At 46.8% G+C, this 17,433-nt stretch overlaps 1 protein-coding gene across 1 annotated transcript in view; it reads right to left on the reverse strand.

The window, feature by feature from the left end:
* Positions 1 to 17,433, reverse strand: part of SLC25A38 (solute carrier family 25 member 38) — a 547,641-nt gene that overhangs the window by 311,844 nt on the left and 218,364 nt on the right. The window contains exon 3 of the mRNA XM_069654371.1: positions 7,332 to 7,413. Within this exon, the coding sequence (XP_069510472.1) occupies positions 7,332 to 7,413 (82 nt within the window). The remainder of the gene's footprint in view (positions 1 to 7,331; positions 7,414 to 17,433) is intronic.

Genomic DNA, 17,433 nt, shown 5'->3' on the forward strand with positions numbered 1-17,433 from the left:
TACCCTAACTGGCCCTACCACTAAGAGACAACTAACTTATGTCAGGAGAAGGACTCCCTTCTCCTGAGGGTACTGCTACTACCAGTCTTTAATATACAATTTACAAATAGTCTCTCGTGACTTCTTGTATTAGTCTCTTTAATTCCCTAAGTGGGATGTTGCACTTTTGAATCCCCTTTGGCTCTCTTAGTTGGTTTACATTTTTGGTAATAGACCAGCTTGTTCCCTTCTGAGGGAATATAGTTTTCTTGGGTAACTCTGGTTTATAGCTGGTGTATGTCTGTGGGATCAGAGCCCTGTCTTTCTCTCTCCTTAATACAAGTTTGTTCTTGTGCAGGATAGCGCTTTGTTTTCCTCCTTTCCCCATAGTATTTTGTTTCACTGGTTCGTCCTCTTTCTTTTCAGTTTTTCATCAATGTTCCCCCTTGGTTAACTCTGTTCCATATTTTCTACTATGATGAGTTAACTGTGTTTTATAAGGATGTTCCCTTGCTTTACAATCTTTTTATCAATTTGCTTTCAAAGTTAAATCTATTTCATGTCTTCGACTGTGACGAGTTGTCTGTACAACACATTGATTCCCTCGAGTCTTCACACACCTGCCGTTCGTCCGGTTACCTTCTTTCACGGTGGTAAGCGCTGTTGGAAGGTTTCAGTCCCGGGGTCTCTACTTACTGCGGGGTATCGCAGATGCTGTCTCTTCTCCGCATTTGCATCTTTGCTCCCTCTCATTCTCGTGGCGCTGCTGTACTTTTTAAAAAAACTTTATTTTTGGTTTTTCAATATGATCGCCATACATAGGCACCTCCATCGATTCCTGAAGGCTGATTCCCATTTTTGCTGCGCTTTGGGTTTGGGAGTTACACTGCCTACTATGAGGGATTTATATAATAACGAAACTAATCGTCCCTCCCCCTGCGCTTGAATCATATTGTGTAATAAATCCCATGTGGGGGGGTTGATCGGGAAAGTGCAGAAACAGCTTTTGAAGGGTGTGACGTAGTCTAAAGTAGATGAACACATCTAACGAGGAGTTACTGCCTCTATCTTTGGCCATTTGTGGAGTCAGAAAGGTGCCCCCGGGAAAGAGGTCACCAAAGGAGTGAATGTTAACTTTGTCTGTCCATATAAGGAACACTTTCTCATTAGTAATGGGGATTCCAGGAACAAATCTAATGGGTAATAATGGGGAAAATCTTATTGTCACCCCGTATTTATTGGCTATTTTTTTTTCCAAATTGCAAAATTGCATAGGTGGATAGGACCGTGTTTAGCGTGTTGTGTGGGACCGAAATATGGCTGATAATGATGGCCCTCAGGAGGTTGGGGGAGGCTAAGGCACGTTCCACCTGCACGTGGGGCCGAACAAAGTGGACCGTATACCAGTGACTGAGAAATTGGGCAGGGGCTGCCCAATAGTACTTTTCGATATCTGGGAGCGCAAGTCCCCCATTCGACACTGGCAACGTTAATGTGTTGTACGCTACGTGTGCTGGTTTCCCAGCCCACAACAATTCTAGGATTAGACTCCTGACTTTTTGGAAGAAGGATCTGGGGACAAGTAGCGGAATGCTCGTGAACAAATGGAGAAGTTTGGGTAGGACGACCATTTTCGTTAAGGAGGTTCTTCCCCATGGTTTATAGTCATAATGTAGAAAAAACAATGTCGACTTACAAAAATGTAGAAAAAAAAATGTAGAAAACAATAATATCGAAAACCTATTCATATAATTAAAAGAGTCAATTTTTAGAAAAAAAAATGTCGAAAAAAATGTCAATTAGCACTATCAATAAATAAATATACAAGAAGAGTATCATTTACTAGGGGGGGGTTCACCCCCCAGCCCCCCTCACCCAACACCCCCCGGCCACCCCCCCACCACCCTCTCACCCCTCATACTCAACACATTTTAATTATTAATATATATATATATTTTTTTTTTTTAATTCGAAAAATGCAGAAATAATTCGACATTATTGGTTTTCGACATCATTTTTTTCTAAAATAATTTTTCGACATTTTGACTTTCTAAATTATTGCATTCTAAAATATGACTGACCACCCTTCCCCATATCGTTAGGAGGTAGAGTTTTCCACCTATGAATTCGTTCCTGCAAGGAATTTAGTGCACAGACATAGTTATCTCTATATATCTCATGATGATTACGTGACATATAAATACCCAGATAGCGAACCTTTGAGGTTTCCCATTTAAGACCGTAATCGTCTGCGAATTCAGTGTGGTCAGGGTCAGGGGAAAGATTACGGATTTTGAATGGTTGGTTTTGAGACCTGACATTCGCCCAAATTTTATGACTTCTCGCATTACCGGGTTAAGATTGGCCTGGGGGTCGCTGACAAATAACATGACGTCGTCAGCGTAGAGGGAGACAATTAATCTATGGGGACCCAGTTTAAGACCTCGTGTCAGATGGTTGGCGCAAAGCCTCAATGCCAGGGGTTCCATAATGAGGGCAAAAATAAGGGCAGAGAGCGGGCAACCCTGTCTTGTTCCGCGTTCTAGTGTTATGCCTGAGGACCTGGAGTTTCCGAGAGTAAAGTATGAGCGGGGGGCACTATATAGCAAGGACACTAATTTGATGAAGAATTTACCTAGGCCCATTTGTGTAAGTGTTGCGAACATAAACGGCCATTCAACAGAGTCAAACTCCTTCTCGGCGTTGAGAAGGACTGCTATAGCCCGTTGTGTTGGATTTAGGGCCTCTATGACACCAAACGGTCTTCTGATCCCGTAGGTTGTGCTTCGCCCCGGGACAAACCCCGCTTGATCTCCGATTACAAGTGCGGGCATAAGAGGAAGCAACCTTGCAGTGAGGATTCTGGCTAGAATTGTATTGTCCAGATTAATCAAGGAGATTGGCCTGTAGGATGCACATTCATCTGGGGGTTTGCCGGCTTTGTGCAGCACCATTACGTTGGCTTCACGTGATGTGGGGGGGAGGAAACCATGCTGCGAAGATTCTTCAAAAACTCGGAGCAGAAGAGGGGCTAGGATGGTTGAAGGGGCCTTGTAAAACTCTCCGATGAGCCCATCGGGCCCAGGCGCTTTGGCATTTGGGAGGGATTTTATTGCCTCCAGGATTTCTTCTACTGTTATCGGAGCGTTTAAGGGTTCACATAGCTCTGATTCAACCCAGTACAACTCTGTGTCATCGAGGAACTTTTGTATAGTTTCTGGATCGGAAACTCCTTTGGAATTATAAAGATCTTGATAGACGTCCCGAAATACGTTGGCAATTTTTTCCTCTGAATATACTAGTTGACCTTGGTCATCTTTAATACACTCCACTTGGGTCGGGGATTTGTCTATTGATAGAAGACGGGCTAACAAGGCGCCTGGTTTCTGTCCTTCCCCCATATTGGCGGACCTGGTGTTTGCGGCTCATGAACTTTATTTCACGTTCAGCTATTTCCTTGAACTTCAGCAGTTCTTTCTTTATTTCGGCCTGAACGTGTAGGTCTTGGGTAGTGGAGGCTCTCATCTCTAGTTCTTTCAAGCGTTGTTCACTGCTGGCCAAGTCTTTCCCGATCAGTTTTAGTATGCCATTTTCTTTGGCCAGGCAAACTCCCCGTACGTAACATTTTAGTGTTTCCCACATGGTGCTGGCCGAGGCGGCAGAGTCTTGATTTATTTCTATAAAGGATGTTATTTCCTTGCAAAGTTCATCCGCGAAGACGGTGTCGTTCAGTGCTCTGGGCTTGAATCTCCATCGGAGCCCAGGGTTTGTGGTGCCTGAAAGGGTGGCTTCCAGTGTGACCATTGAATGATCAGAGAAGGACCGTGGTAAGATTTGACTTTCCCCCTAGTTAAAAGGGCAGTGAGTGGATGCCAGAATGTAATCGATCCGGGAACTAGTATTGTGAACAGCAGAATGAAAGGTGTACTCTCTTGCCTCTCGATTGTGGTGCCTCCATGTGTCGGACAACTCAAACGCGTGGCAAATCTCACGGACTTGGGCGCTGGCTTTGGAGGGATGTCCTGTTGAATTATGGGACTTGTCGAGAATGGGGTCAATTGGCGTGTTAAGGTCCGCTCCCCAAATAATGGTTGCTGCATTGATCTTCCCCAGCTGAGTCATTACCCAGTTAAAGTTGTTGGGACCATCGGTATTTGGTGCGTATGAGTTCACTATTGCAACCTCTTTCCCTGAGATCAACCCTCTCACCAGTAGGGCTCTTCCCTCTGAGTCCTTTACTGAGTTAATGAGACTAAAGTTCGATTTCCTGTCTATTAAAATTGCAACACCTCTAGCGTACGACGAATATGATGAGAAATACCTATGACAACCCCATGATTTAGCCCAAAGTTGTTCTGATGAAAGCAGGAGATGAGTTTCTTGTAAAATAGCAATGTTGATCTTGTGACGTCGGCGATAATGGAGGATTCTCCTAGTCTTCGCTGGATGGTTACCCCCTCGGATGTTCAAGGTGGCGATTTTAAGTGTTATTCCTGCCATCTGGGAGGTTAATTAAGTTCCAATCCATCAGGACTAGAGGAATTGACTGGATTCTTGTAATCTGGAGGTGGCCGGAGGGCCCGGCTTGTGTTGGAGTGACGAGGAAACAGGGGATTGTTGTGGAATAAGGGTGAGGGGTAGGTAGTGGCTCGGCTGAACTGGAATCGCACCCTTGTGTGGGCAACCCCCAACTGGCCCACATAGAACAGTCCCTTACAAACAAAACAGACAACATTGCAGTGCTAGGGGCGCCGGTGGCCCTCCAAGAGGGGGCTGGCTCCCAACTTTCGTTACGAATTTCGGTCCGTGGTGATAGAGCTGCTATATGAGTGTTGGTGAGGCATCTTACATTTTGCGACAATTACGAAGTGGATTTTTATGGTGGATCCCTCCTCGGTCTATTTCCCCTCTGGGGGTTACGGTTGTTTGGAGCAGGCCGGCAGCCGGCGCGGTCTAGATAATCACTGATCTCTTCTGCAGTGTTGAAGAACTGCGTTTTGCCTTCGTGCTAGAGGTGAAGTTTCGCCGGGAAAAGCATGGAATATTGGATCTGGTTTTCTTGTAATCTTCGTTTCACGCCTGTGAAAGTACGTCTTTGCGCCTGGACGGCTTGGGTGAAATCTGGGAAAAACTGAATCTCATCACCTTCGTATTGGAGCTCTCCTTTGACTCTGGTTGCTCTGAGAATGGCGTCTCGGTCCTTATAATTGAGTAGCTTCGCAATGATGGGTCGGGGGTTTGCTCCGGGAATGGGTTTCGCATTAGGAACCCTATGGGCTCTTTCGACAACAAAGCACTTAGAAAGGATCTCTGAGCCAAACAGGTCCGTGCAAATTTTCTCCACGTATTCCTCCATTTTTAGGATGGGTTGGTGTTCTCTGATTCCGACAATCCTTATGAACGGCCTTCCAAGTCTTCGTTTTTGGCGCTCACTGCCTTCATTTGCGCCTCCAGTAGGGATACCCTGGAGGTTAAGGCCGATGTCCCATCATCAAGGTCAGAGACCCTCTGTTCGACAGTGTCGAGCCCGTCAGCATGTTTATCCAACTGATGTTGGAGCTGGTCTACTTTGGAGGAAAGCGAGTCTAGTTTGCTCCCCAGGCTCCCTATCCCTGCCTTGAGGTCTAACAGAATTTCTCTGATGTCGAAGTCTTGCGTCTCCTCTTCTTCGTTGGGCGGACTTGGGTTGGGTGATTGTGATCTACTGTTGGAGGAGGACGCTTTGACGGAGGAGCAGCCCTCAAAGTTCAATTTTCTCTGCGATCTGTCAGTTTTCCCCATGATCTCGATGAAAGTGAGCGATGAAGCACCGAGAATGCGACACAGGGCGGACTCGGGAAAGCCAGCCAAGAGTCTCCTGGGTGTGTTTGTGGCAGGCTTGCCGGGGATCCCTTGCCGCACGATTAGGCGCACACACTGCAAATTTTGGTTTCGCCTCTGCTTCCTCTATTGTATCTGAGAGGAGTTGGTGGGGAATTCTGTGTCACATCTATGGATGTATCGACGACGTCCCTCGGGTACACAGACCTCCTGATGAACACCTGTGCAATTCACGGGGATAGCTGCAGTGATCAGCACAGTTTATGGCCCAGAACTAATGCTATGGCCTTGCAGGGGCTCTGGGGCGATTTCGCTGTCAGCAGTTGGAAGTGGGGTGTTTCTGCTGCGATTCAGAGAACTTTTTGACTAGTTGCCCCACCGTGGAGTGTTGCTTATCTCTGTGCGGGCGTGTAGAAACCTTTTCACTCGCGAGGCTCCCGGTGCATGCTCCGTACCCCCCCAGCTAATAGCACCATGGTCCAGCGCCTGGGTCGTAATGAGGCCCTATGTCTGTGTCCCGTCTATGTATGTTTTTGCTGTTGTGTTATGTTTCTTACTTTTGAGACCTTTCCACAACATTTTAGGTGCACGCTTGTTTTTTCAGCTTATTTGGATGGGAGTCAGTTCGTTTTGGGCTGGTTTTGGAAAGGCATTCAGCTTATTTTTTCCTTCCGACCTGGCAAAACTGCAACGCAGGCGTTAAGCGCTCTGTGTTGCTTCTTCTTGGAGATCCGCCACTGTCTGCTTGCATCATGCTCTCCCTTCCCTTTTTCTCTTTACTTCGGCTTGTCTCGTACTCCCAGTTTCCTTATCTCATTCTCTCACGTACCTCCCTCCTCCTTGCCTCTTCTCGGCTCCAGCTTCCACTCATTTTTGCTTGAATTCCTGTCATAATTTCTACGACGTTCCCTGATCCTTCCTCCTTGCCTCCCGAGAACTGGACTGTGTTGGCTCTGTCCATCGTCACCTGTGGATTTCTGCTTGTGGTCTATCATCCTGAGTTACAAAAAGGTTTTTCTTTACCCCTGGAGGGTTTCCCTTAGACAATACAAGCCTCCGTTTCCATTCAGGGGTTGGTTGGTCTCTGAGATTCTCTCACACGCCTCCTTTCAAAGGATTCAACAGCTGCCTCCAAGTCAGTGCTCACTACGTTCCTGATACATGTGTTCATCTGTTGTAGGAGTTTACAAACCAGTGTCCAGAGGGCTGGAGGCAACGGGCAGAGAAGGATCTTTCCTAAGCCTTCAACAAAAGTGAAACAACATCTATGCTTACTTACCACTTAACCATGGAGATCAAAGCCAGATTTGGATTTGAGTAGCTATAGTTCCATTAGTATCATGAAGATTTGAAAAAAAATGTGAATTTAGCTAGGTGTTGCTTTTCAAATCGAAGTACAAACTGAGTAAAATAAACCCTAATTTAAACAGGATTTCTATGCTTAGGTTTATGAATGTGATGTAAATAAAGAGAGCAGGGAACAAAAACAAACGTGTATGTGTGCAAATACATACACACACATTTTTACTTACCGGGGCAGCTCCCTTCCAGAGCCCCCGCGGACTCTCTGTGCGGACCACCTTCAGAAACAAAGCAACCATCCCAAGTCGACTTCTATAAGGAGCCACAGGAGAGACAAAAAGGTTGAGTTACCACTAGCCCTCTGGGAATGTGATTTCTTACACCAATCAGTGTTCACAATGAAATAATTCTCCAATGCCCTTTTACGCAACACATACATGCTGGTACAATAGCATCAATGGAGATTCCGCACACTTTAAGTACTGCAGATTTCCGATTCTATTGAAGACTCAGGAGGTGAGATTTATGCTTAACTTTCTTTACGGAATACTCTCAGCAACAACATATACATAGACTTCATATCCCCTATGATAATATGGATTTTCAGAACCAGTTTATTGAGAGGGTCCTGAGATGTCTCTAATTGATTAACAGGTTATTTGACACTTAAGTCTAGGAAAATTCTATCACAGTAAGCATAGACTGAGCAGCAAGGCAGACCTCGAGAGGAGATATGGGGCTGGTATAACAGTATAGTCAAATCAAATTTAAGTTAATTTGGATCGTTACATCCATAAAACTATCATATTTAACACTTTTCATAAAATCAGAAGTTTGAAACACATCCATAAAAACACAGCAAAAACCACACATAGTAAAATTACATCTGCATCATTCAAAAGCACCCTCAATTTTGCAACTTACAGCGGATCTTATTTTATGTCGGTTTAGCACCACCCTCCCCAACTTTCATAAGATAATGCGTCTCTGTCAGGCTCTCTGTAAAAAAACAGGCAAGGGCAAATAGTACCACAGCTTCACTGAAGTAAGCAAAAACAGCAGTGCCACTTGGCACGGCCTGAACCCACTCTCTTGTAATATCTATAATATAAATTCTGCCCTGATATCATTAAATAACAGCCATACCAGGATAGTGAGATTGGAACCATCACATATACATCTGTAATCTATGTCCCTGCTCTTATTTTATTCCAGATCTTAATGACTGCCCCAACAGGTAATTAGTTCAATCTTGTTTTCGTAAAGGAGGGCTCTGTTCAAGGGCACAGTCACCAGTCGCTGATAATCAGCAAGTCTGTTTACAGCGGCTAAAAGTAAAACTTGGGGTTTAGGAATAATTTCATTTTGCTTTATTGAAGCTAAAAGTAGCATAGCTCTGTCTTTGACCAGCGTCTTGGGGAGGCCTTTTATCTTTCCTGATCAAATTTAAGTCCCCATGAGAGCTTATTTAGCAGGAACATTATGTGGGCTAACCAGCCTACTTGCTTTATCCAGGGATGCAAGTGCCTGCCCATAGTGAGACCCAGATTAAGATGGGTCTCAAATTAATGGTATGAGCCAGGTAGATCATGCCTGGCTACATGTAATGCAGAGGTGCTGAAGGGAGAAATCACCATAGGCAGCCTTCCCAGAAATGCATTCTCTAACTTCTGTAAACAGGGGTACCTTGTGTACCACCATATTTCACACAACAAAAGTGCTTGTGGATATGGCATTCCCCTCAAATACCTTAATCATGTGTTTTACAGATGAGTGACATACATTCCTTGCTAATCGGAAGATGCCCACTCTAGTTTGACTCATCCTGACACTAAGATTTATGATATGGTCATCCCACTCTACTATCAAACCTTATACCCGAGTGTCAAAAGAGGAACAGCATTCAACTGCTTTCCCCCTAAAAACATCGGCGGGTAACATTTAGATGTTCCTAGAGACGTACATTGTGAAACACTTATTGCTGTTAACCCGAAAACCATGGTCCCTAATGTCATACTCAGTGATTAGTGCCTACAACGATCTGGGAGGCTTTGCCAGGAGAACAGCGTCATCGGCATAACTGAGGCATAATTGAGGAATCGCAGTCCATCAATATTAGTAAGGTACTCTAGATAAGAGGATGGAGTGTTAACATATAAATTAAAAAGGATGGGTGTAAGGACACATTCTTGATGAACCCCTTTTCTTACTGCTAAACAATCAGTTCACCAGCCAGGCCGTAACGTACACAGTCCCCTGTTTTCTAGTGGAGTGACTCTAGCATCCGGATTAAAGGGCCTGGTACTCCTATGTCACATAGAGATTTCCACAGTAGTCTCCTATCCACGAGGTCGAACTCAGGTCCATAAAAGGTTTGTACACCGAAGGAGCGGATACTTTAAAAAGCCTTCTCCCGCACGAAGCACGTGGAGTGTGTGATGTTTGTGGTCTCCAGTGGGACCGGAGTGTACAACCTATGTAAGTGCCAGAAACCATTGAGCATCACCGAGTGCAACTCCGTACAACTTCGCCTACGCCTTGAAGAGAAAATGGACAACCTATATGCTCCCCGTATTAGAAGTACGTCTAGACTGTACAGCGACTCTTTACAGTTTTAAAAAACTGTGTCTTTTATTAGATGTGCTGAGTGGGCTCTTGAATTGGACACAGCTATGGGCCCAATTGACCCATGCGTCCCTGTCAACACGGAGAGCGTGTTATTGGGTCCAAGCACACCAAAGACCTAGTAGCTGTGGGAAGCACGAGTGTCCCGAGAGTGTCTGCATGCCCCTTTGATGATCCAGGATGGGGGAGCTCTGGTTACCAGTATGCAGATCCGGGATTGGCTGTGGCTTTGACTCCCTTAATGAAGGAAGGAGAGGGAGAGGAGGAGAGCCTACACAGTCCTACTCTGAGCAGTGCTTTACCGGCAACTTTAAACGAGACAGACACTGTGGCTATCTTGACTGTGCGCTCCGACGAATAAGCATTGGATGTGCCGAATAAGACATTGTATGGTTCAGAAGGGGATTTTGAATGGGACAAAGACAAGAAGTTGATAAGAGTAAAACAGTCCTTGCAACCTCCGGTTAAGTCTCCAGAGGCTCAATAAATATTAGAACCTCTGCCTCCAACAAAGGCCTTGTCTAGCTCCACCAGCGCTACTGATGACTTACGTAAGAAACGCTTCTTTTATAATGGGGCCGTACGCAAAAACATTGCATCAGGTAAGAACAGTGAAGAAACAATAAAGGTAACTCCGTTAAAGAGTGCGCTTGAAAAAACTGGGGAGAGCAAACTACCTAATCTTGAATTGCTGGAATCAACACAGCATTTGGAATCTGTATTTTTTGCCGACCCATCAATGCCTTCATGATCTGTGCTGACGGCACTTAACAAGACATCCATAATGTTTCCACATTTGCGGATTGTAACAGTGGTCCATGATGGTCAGTGTCCAGGCCATTCAAAGTCAAGACAGATGTTAAATAGCAGCATCACTAGAGGACGAAATTGCTTTGATCACATATAAAACGGAGTCTACTAAGAGCACTTTGAAGAGCCCTATTAAAGTCTGCAGGCAGACTATCTCAAATGGAAGTGCGACCGTTTCAAAAGAAGGCAAAGACATAAGGAAGACAAACATCGCCACAGGTTCCACGCCAAAGCATAAAGTCAGTACCTATAAATTTGTTTGATCAGCAAAATTGACTAAACGAAGCTCATCGATCAAATCTGATGGAGGTAGAAAGGACGTATTTGGCAACAATCGGAACAGGGAGCCGACTGAGGAACCTATGTTTGCTAGCTCCATGAAAGCGAGAACCCCTCTAGGAAGTTCAACTTCTTCGGACAGTTCAAATGAAGGGGTTTCACTGCTAGTTCGGATCGCCAATAGGAGAAGCTGCCAAGGTAAACAAAAAGATCAGAAAAGCTTGAAGGAAGGGTTGGTATTGACATGGCTACTAAGTCAGCTTTAACCATCTTGCTGGCTACCTTAAAAGAGTACACGACCATGTTGGCAATGCTCCATTCCAAAGACATTTTTGTTGAAGCTTTAGTTACAGGAATTCAAGGAAACTCAGTCAAGAAGCTAGAGCATTCCTTGCACGCATTGAAAAATGTGTCTTTATTTCACAAACGTAATAACAAATAAAATTGTAAATCAACCGTGAGTGAGATGACTATTTTTGTATTTTGTTTTGTATTTCTTTGATATTTATATAGCGCTGTACAAAACCAATTTTACAGTACAATAGAAATGAGCAGGTGTATACAATAAAATAATATAGATTACAGTAGAACTCACAGTACAATTAAGGCAGAAGTAAGGAGGTATTTAGGGCAGAATGGAAGGTGGAGTAAGAATGAATAGACCAGAGAGAGGAAGAGCATTCCAGTAAAGAGGAGCCATAAGAGAAAAAGAACAGAAATGAGAGGAGGCACAAGGGGGATGAGGAACAGTGAAAAGAAAGTGGGTTTGGAAACAAAGAGTACGGGAGTGGACATAGAAGGAAACAAGAGAGGCAAGGTAGATAAGAGCAAGTCCATAAAGTGATTTAAATATGATGCAGAGAAAATTGAATTTAAGCTGAGAGGGAAAAGGTAGCATTGGAGCGAGGCCAAGGAAGTGATAATGGAGTCACAAATAGGTAGGGAATACAAGAGCTGGATAGAGGAATTGAAAATAGATTCAAGGTGATCTAGACAGGAGGCGGGAAGACCAAAAAGAAGAACAGTAGAATAATAGAGAGAAAATTAAAGAAGAAATTAGAAGCTTCGTAGCACTGAAGGTAAGAAGAAGAGGTCTAACTTTCCAGATGTTAAAAAGATGAAAGTGGACTGGCCACCAGGGGGCGCACGGATGTATATCCCCTCCACGTGAGCTCCGTTCTGTGGTCCCTTAAAGTGGACTGAGCCCCCCACCACAGGGACCCCCCCCCCCCCAGAAAGGAACCGGGAGAAACGGATGGCAGACACCAAAACCGATCTGCTGGGAGAAAATCCGACAAAAATCAGACACGAAATCACTGAGCAAAGACCCTGATAATCTCGAGGGCATTCGCTGTGCAGCAAATCATGGGGCTACGGCTCTGACACGACACAGGGTGCTGCAAGCTGCTGTCGAGCTGAAGCAGGAACCTGCCGAACCAGCTATGGAAAGGGATATTCCGCTACGTGCAAATCCCCTTGACACGAGGCACGAGTGCTGCACGCCCTAGTTGCCTGGGCCTTTCGATCACCAACCTGTGGTTTAACTTGAAGCACATACTGACGAATCACAGCAGCATGGACGGTGTTGCAGAGAGCTAATGAACGCCCAACGATTATCAGCAACGCACACGGGTCCCGTTCTCTCCTGTCATCCGGGCATGTTCCGCGCCTCTCCGTAGCCGTTTGAAGGGGCTAGGGCATCGGTAGAAGGTCTCTCTGGACTTGCAGCCCTACTGAAGCGGCAGCCCTTGCCCGCCCATAGAACGACGCTTGCACCAACGGCGTTCGCACCAATGCCCTTTGCCTCCATGGGATCCTGACTTGGCACGCACTATCAGCTCCAGTCACAACGAGGGACCCGGGACCATTTCGCACCCCGCACAAGAGGATTTTCCTTGGAGACGACTGCTCCACGGCAATGCAGCGCCTGACCCAGGCTCAACGGGGCAAGGTAGGACTGTGCAGCGCAGCCCAGACAACGATCGCCCCCCTCCCCCACCTCCATTGTCTAAGCGGGCTGCTCCTTCCAAACGCACCCGAGAATGGTGCATCTGAGTTTGCACGCCCGGAGCCGACGGAACCCGAGGAGGGGGAGGCCAGGCAGGAAAAACTGGAGCGGCCCACGTAGTGTGCATGAACACCTCATTGCACACCCGCACAACAGGTGGCTGGACCCCTTATTTTGCATGAGACCAAACGTAGAGCATGTTGGAACTCATAATTGCAACGTGCTACGCCATCCCGGATACGAGTCGTCAGTGCACTGGGCACAGGGCACAGGGAGAGGCTCAGATGTCAGGGGCTGTCCCCCACGCATTGTGCTTAGTATAGCACGTCTCCTCCCAACGAAAATGCTCTGATGGCCATCTGGGAAAGAGGGGGACATGGAGAACCCGAGACATTGGGGTAAAACTTCGAGATAAACCGCCAGAAGCACACGCACATAAACCCCTTGCCCTGGACCAGTTTTGATGGCCAAATACAGTGCACCCCTCATATCAGCTCCTACCACAATTTAGGACTCTGGAGCACACAACTTCTTGTTTACTACTGCTTAGAGTGCGCACATCGAACCTGGGAACTGGGAAATGAGCTGTACCAACACAAACCGGCTAACGACACAAATTAACCTTTGTTTTTGATACTTATTCCTGGAACCATCTTGGAATCATCTGACGTCAGCCCTCTTTGACCGGCATAACCACAGTAACTCTAGGTAGAGGAGTTTCACCCTCCAAGGCATACTGGGTGAACAGAGGTCTACGCGAAGAACAGCACGCAAACACTTAGATCAGAGAGGGTGCCCCCCCCCCCCCGAGGTGAGCCCTCCGCTCATGTAGGGCCACAGGCGGATTGAGCAGATCTCCTTAAGTATTGTATAAATTGATACCTGTTAAAGACACGGCTGCTTCCACATTGAGATCCCACCAGGGCCCTATTGAGACAATGCTTCCCACCCACGCATGAGATTGACACCTCTTCTCCCTGGTAGGGTTGGGCCCCCGGAACTGGGGCATGTGACCTCCCCTGGCCGACGAGATGTACTGTTCGCTTTCAACGGAAACAGGGATCCCTCATAGAGCCTGACCTTTAAAAGTAATTTGAGCATCCCCCGTCAACACCCCTAGGAGACACTAATAGGTTCTGCCTGCCACTTTCTTACAATTGGAAACTCACAGCCCCTGCTCAACCCCTGTCATAAGGTGTGTTACAACTTCTCGTGCCACGAAAGAGTACAATAAAAGTGAATTAAGAAGGGCCCATCTCTGTGTATATGGACGTAAAATCAAAGGTAGCCAAGTTCGCATACTCTCAGTTCCCTTCCCCTATTGGGAACACTGATATCCTACACATGGAGACATCTGGGACAGACCTGGCCGCTACCAAAGGAGACATCGCCGCCCTCCTCAAGGAAATAAAGAACATGGGGGCCAACATAGGCGGAAAGATTGATAAGATCACACAGCGCATTGACAAGTTTGAGGAGAGGCTTGGAGGAGTAGAGCATAATCAAGCCACCATAGACACTCTTGAAACCCAAATGGACCTTCAGATAGCTGAAATAGAGCGGAGGGAAGAAGAGTTTAGACTCAAAATGGATGACTTGGAAAATCGCGAGACACGTAATAACTGCCATGATGCCTACCGCCGGGCATCCAGACCAAGTCCATCAACCCCGGAAGCAGGCACCATGTTACCCAGAGAAAGCCCAGCAACCCCTGTTAGGGGCTATATCGGTACAGTCCTGGCGTCTATGGCGTCAGGCTCATATGGGGCATCAGTCCTGGCGCCATAGGCGCCAGGCTCATATGTTAAAACTTACCCGATGCAGACCATGCTGCAAGAGATCCAAGCCCATGTGAGGCTTGGAAGGGACTACTTTACCTTAGGGACTATTTTGTTACTCGGTTGTGGTTGTGGAGGAATACTTACCTGGGACTACTTTGGAGGCTATTTAAACCACACCCGAAGAGCAGCACACACTTCGCGTTATTCTGCATCCTGCAGCGTAACGCTCACCGTGCCTGCAGTCAGCATCCAGCATCTTGCCACGCCCGCCTCGAGGCCAGAACGCCTAGAAAGAAGGGAAAGAAGAAGAAAGGTTAGAACAAGAACATTATGGGGTTTCTTACCAGATTCCGGATTCATCGCACCTTTGAACCAGAAACAGACTTTATTTTAAACGCATCGCCAGCAGCAGCGCCGCGCCATACTCACCGTTCCTCGCAGCATCTCTACGATCCGGCGCTGTCTCCATCAATATGTTGCCGCATTCCAGCACCTAAGGGGACAAGAAAACAACAAGGTGAGCCGAGGGAACAAACAAGGACAATCTCTTTGCCACCAGATACTTACCTGATTTTACCGCCAGATGTATTATTCACCAGCACGCCAAATCTTCTTACGCCGCACCTGTAAGAAAAGAGAAAGTAGCGAGTTAAACCTTGGCATCATTTAACGGACTGTGTGGGATAACACAGACTCTTACCTGAACGCTTTTAGCTGCCACAAGACGATCTTCTTTTGGGTCTAAGCTGCAAGATAAACAAAGGAATTGGACAAGAGTGATTATTCAGACATTTTTGAACTCTTAAGAACTATATACTTACGGTCCTTCGCCAGGAGGTTTGGAGCCAAGATTTGTCTAGAACTCTTTCAATATCCTCAAGCCAATGAAGTAACTGGCCATCAACGCGCCCCTGCGTTCCTCGCAGGATGGAGAGCTCATCATTCAAAACTATAAGGTGAGCTTTGTGAACGGGAATATCAGAGGTGATAAATGGGGACGCAGTGAGGGGCTATTACTCAAATCCACGGGTGGCTAATTCCCTTTCTCCGCCTTTAGGAGACTACTTCTACGGGTCAAGCAGACGAAGCTAGGTGGGCCAGTCCAGTCAGTCATCTCTGCACTACGCATCACGTTGGTGGAGACCGTGGCTGTCCAGTTCCGCTCGACACCCCTGTGGGAACCAGGTGAGCGGAACAATAACCTCTGCTTTTTTGGCATCCCGGAGCATGATGGCGAAACGGAAGGGGATCTTAGGAAGACAATTCATGATATCATCAAGTTGCTGGTCGCAGACGAGGAGATTGTCGAGCCAAAGACCGAGAGAGTACACGGAGCGGGCGGCCCAACGTGTGGACCGAGATCAGTCCTCCTCCACCGATATCAGGATAAGTACAGGATCCTGGAAAAGGCCAGGGCCAGGGCCAAGGCCAGCGGATCAATTACCCTCGGTGGAGCACGAATCACCATTTTCCAAGACCTATCCTCTTTGACGCTGGTCCTGAAGCGGATGTGTAGACCCCTTACCAAATGGCTCAAGGAACTCGGTATAGGTGGGCTACCCCTTCTCCCTTTCCTTTAAGCATGCGGGCAGGAAAATAAGACTGAGGTCGGTAAAAGAGATACGCACATGCTCCTCAGAACTTTTAGAGACACGTGAAGATGGGGAAGATGGTGGCGATTGAGAAGTGGCGGGATCAAGCGGACAGCCTTGGCACCTCCAGGGACCAAGGAGAAGAAGAGTCAAGAGATCAAGAAAATTCCGGAGAGGCAACACCTCACCTGATGGGGACTAATGATTCCGGCAGATACTTCATTGGATCTTTCAAAGTTTACCGCCGCTCACACCAGAAGTATACCCTGAACCTATAATGCGAAGCTGAATGATCTGAATGTTAAGTTTTCGAATATTCACCTAAAAAGTTATTTTTTTTTGTTGATTGTGAATACAGGGGGTGTTAAGGGGGGCTCAAATGGTATCCTAGATGATCTATGAGATGAGACCATGAGGAAACTGTCTCCGCTGGTGGTCCGATACCGATTCAGTGAACCAAACTGACTTCAGTCGGATGTCACCAACTGGACGTGGTCCGCGGGAAGGGAAGCGGGAGAGGGGAGGCGGGAGGGGGTTGGGGGGAGTCAGGGACAGGATCTTCAGACACGATCTGGTCCACACATGGTTTGTTGATGCCTCACTGGGGCGTCAAACTCTGGAGAGAGGTCATTAAACACAGACAACCACTAATGGCGGTTCACAAGAACCAACAGGTACATGACCTCCTCAGGGTAGCAACGCTAAATGTTAAAGGTCTCAACTCCCCAACCAAAAGATCACTAGTATGTCGGGAATTTCGCAGGGCAAAACTTGACGTCCTCCTCCTATAAGAAACAAAATATGTCAAGGGCGAAGAACGGCGGCTCCTCAGGACACAAATGGGTTTGGAGTTCTGGGGATCGGGGCCTCTAAGGAAGGGAGGAGTGGGCATACTCATCAGGAAAGGGCTGGGCTTCAAGGCTCCTAAGACATGGGCTGATGTGGAAGGGCGTACCCTGCTGGTAGCAGGCTTCATTGGTAAAACGTATCTTACATTAGCAACGGTATACTCCCCCAACACAGGACAATCTCGATTTCTGGCTAAAACGGTCCCCAAGATTATGCTGGAGGCCATAGGACATGTCTTCTTTGGGGGTGACCTCAATTTGTGGGCCGATCCTGAGCTAGATAGGAAAGCGGGCAATCCAGATGCAAAAGAACCGGTTGAGGGCAGGCGCAACAAAGACACGAATATGTTTAGTATATACAAGTTACGAGACACGTGGCGGGAGCTCCA

This window comes from Ambystoma mexicanum, chromosome 3q (genome assembly GCF_040938575.1).
Source record: "Ambystoma mexicanum isolate Mex_15411 chromosome 3q, UKY_AmexF1_1, whole genome shotgun sequence".
NCBI classification, from domain to species: domain Eukaryota; kingdom Metazoa; phylum Chordata; class Amphibia; order Caudata; family Ambystomatidae; genus Ambystoma; species Ambystoma mexicanum.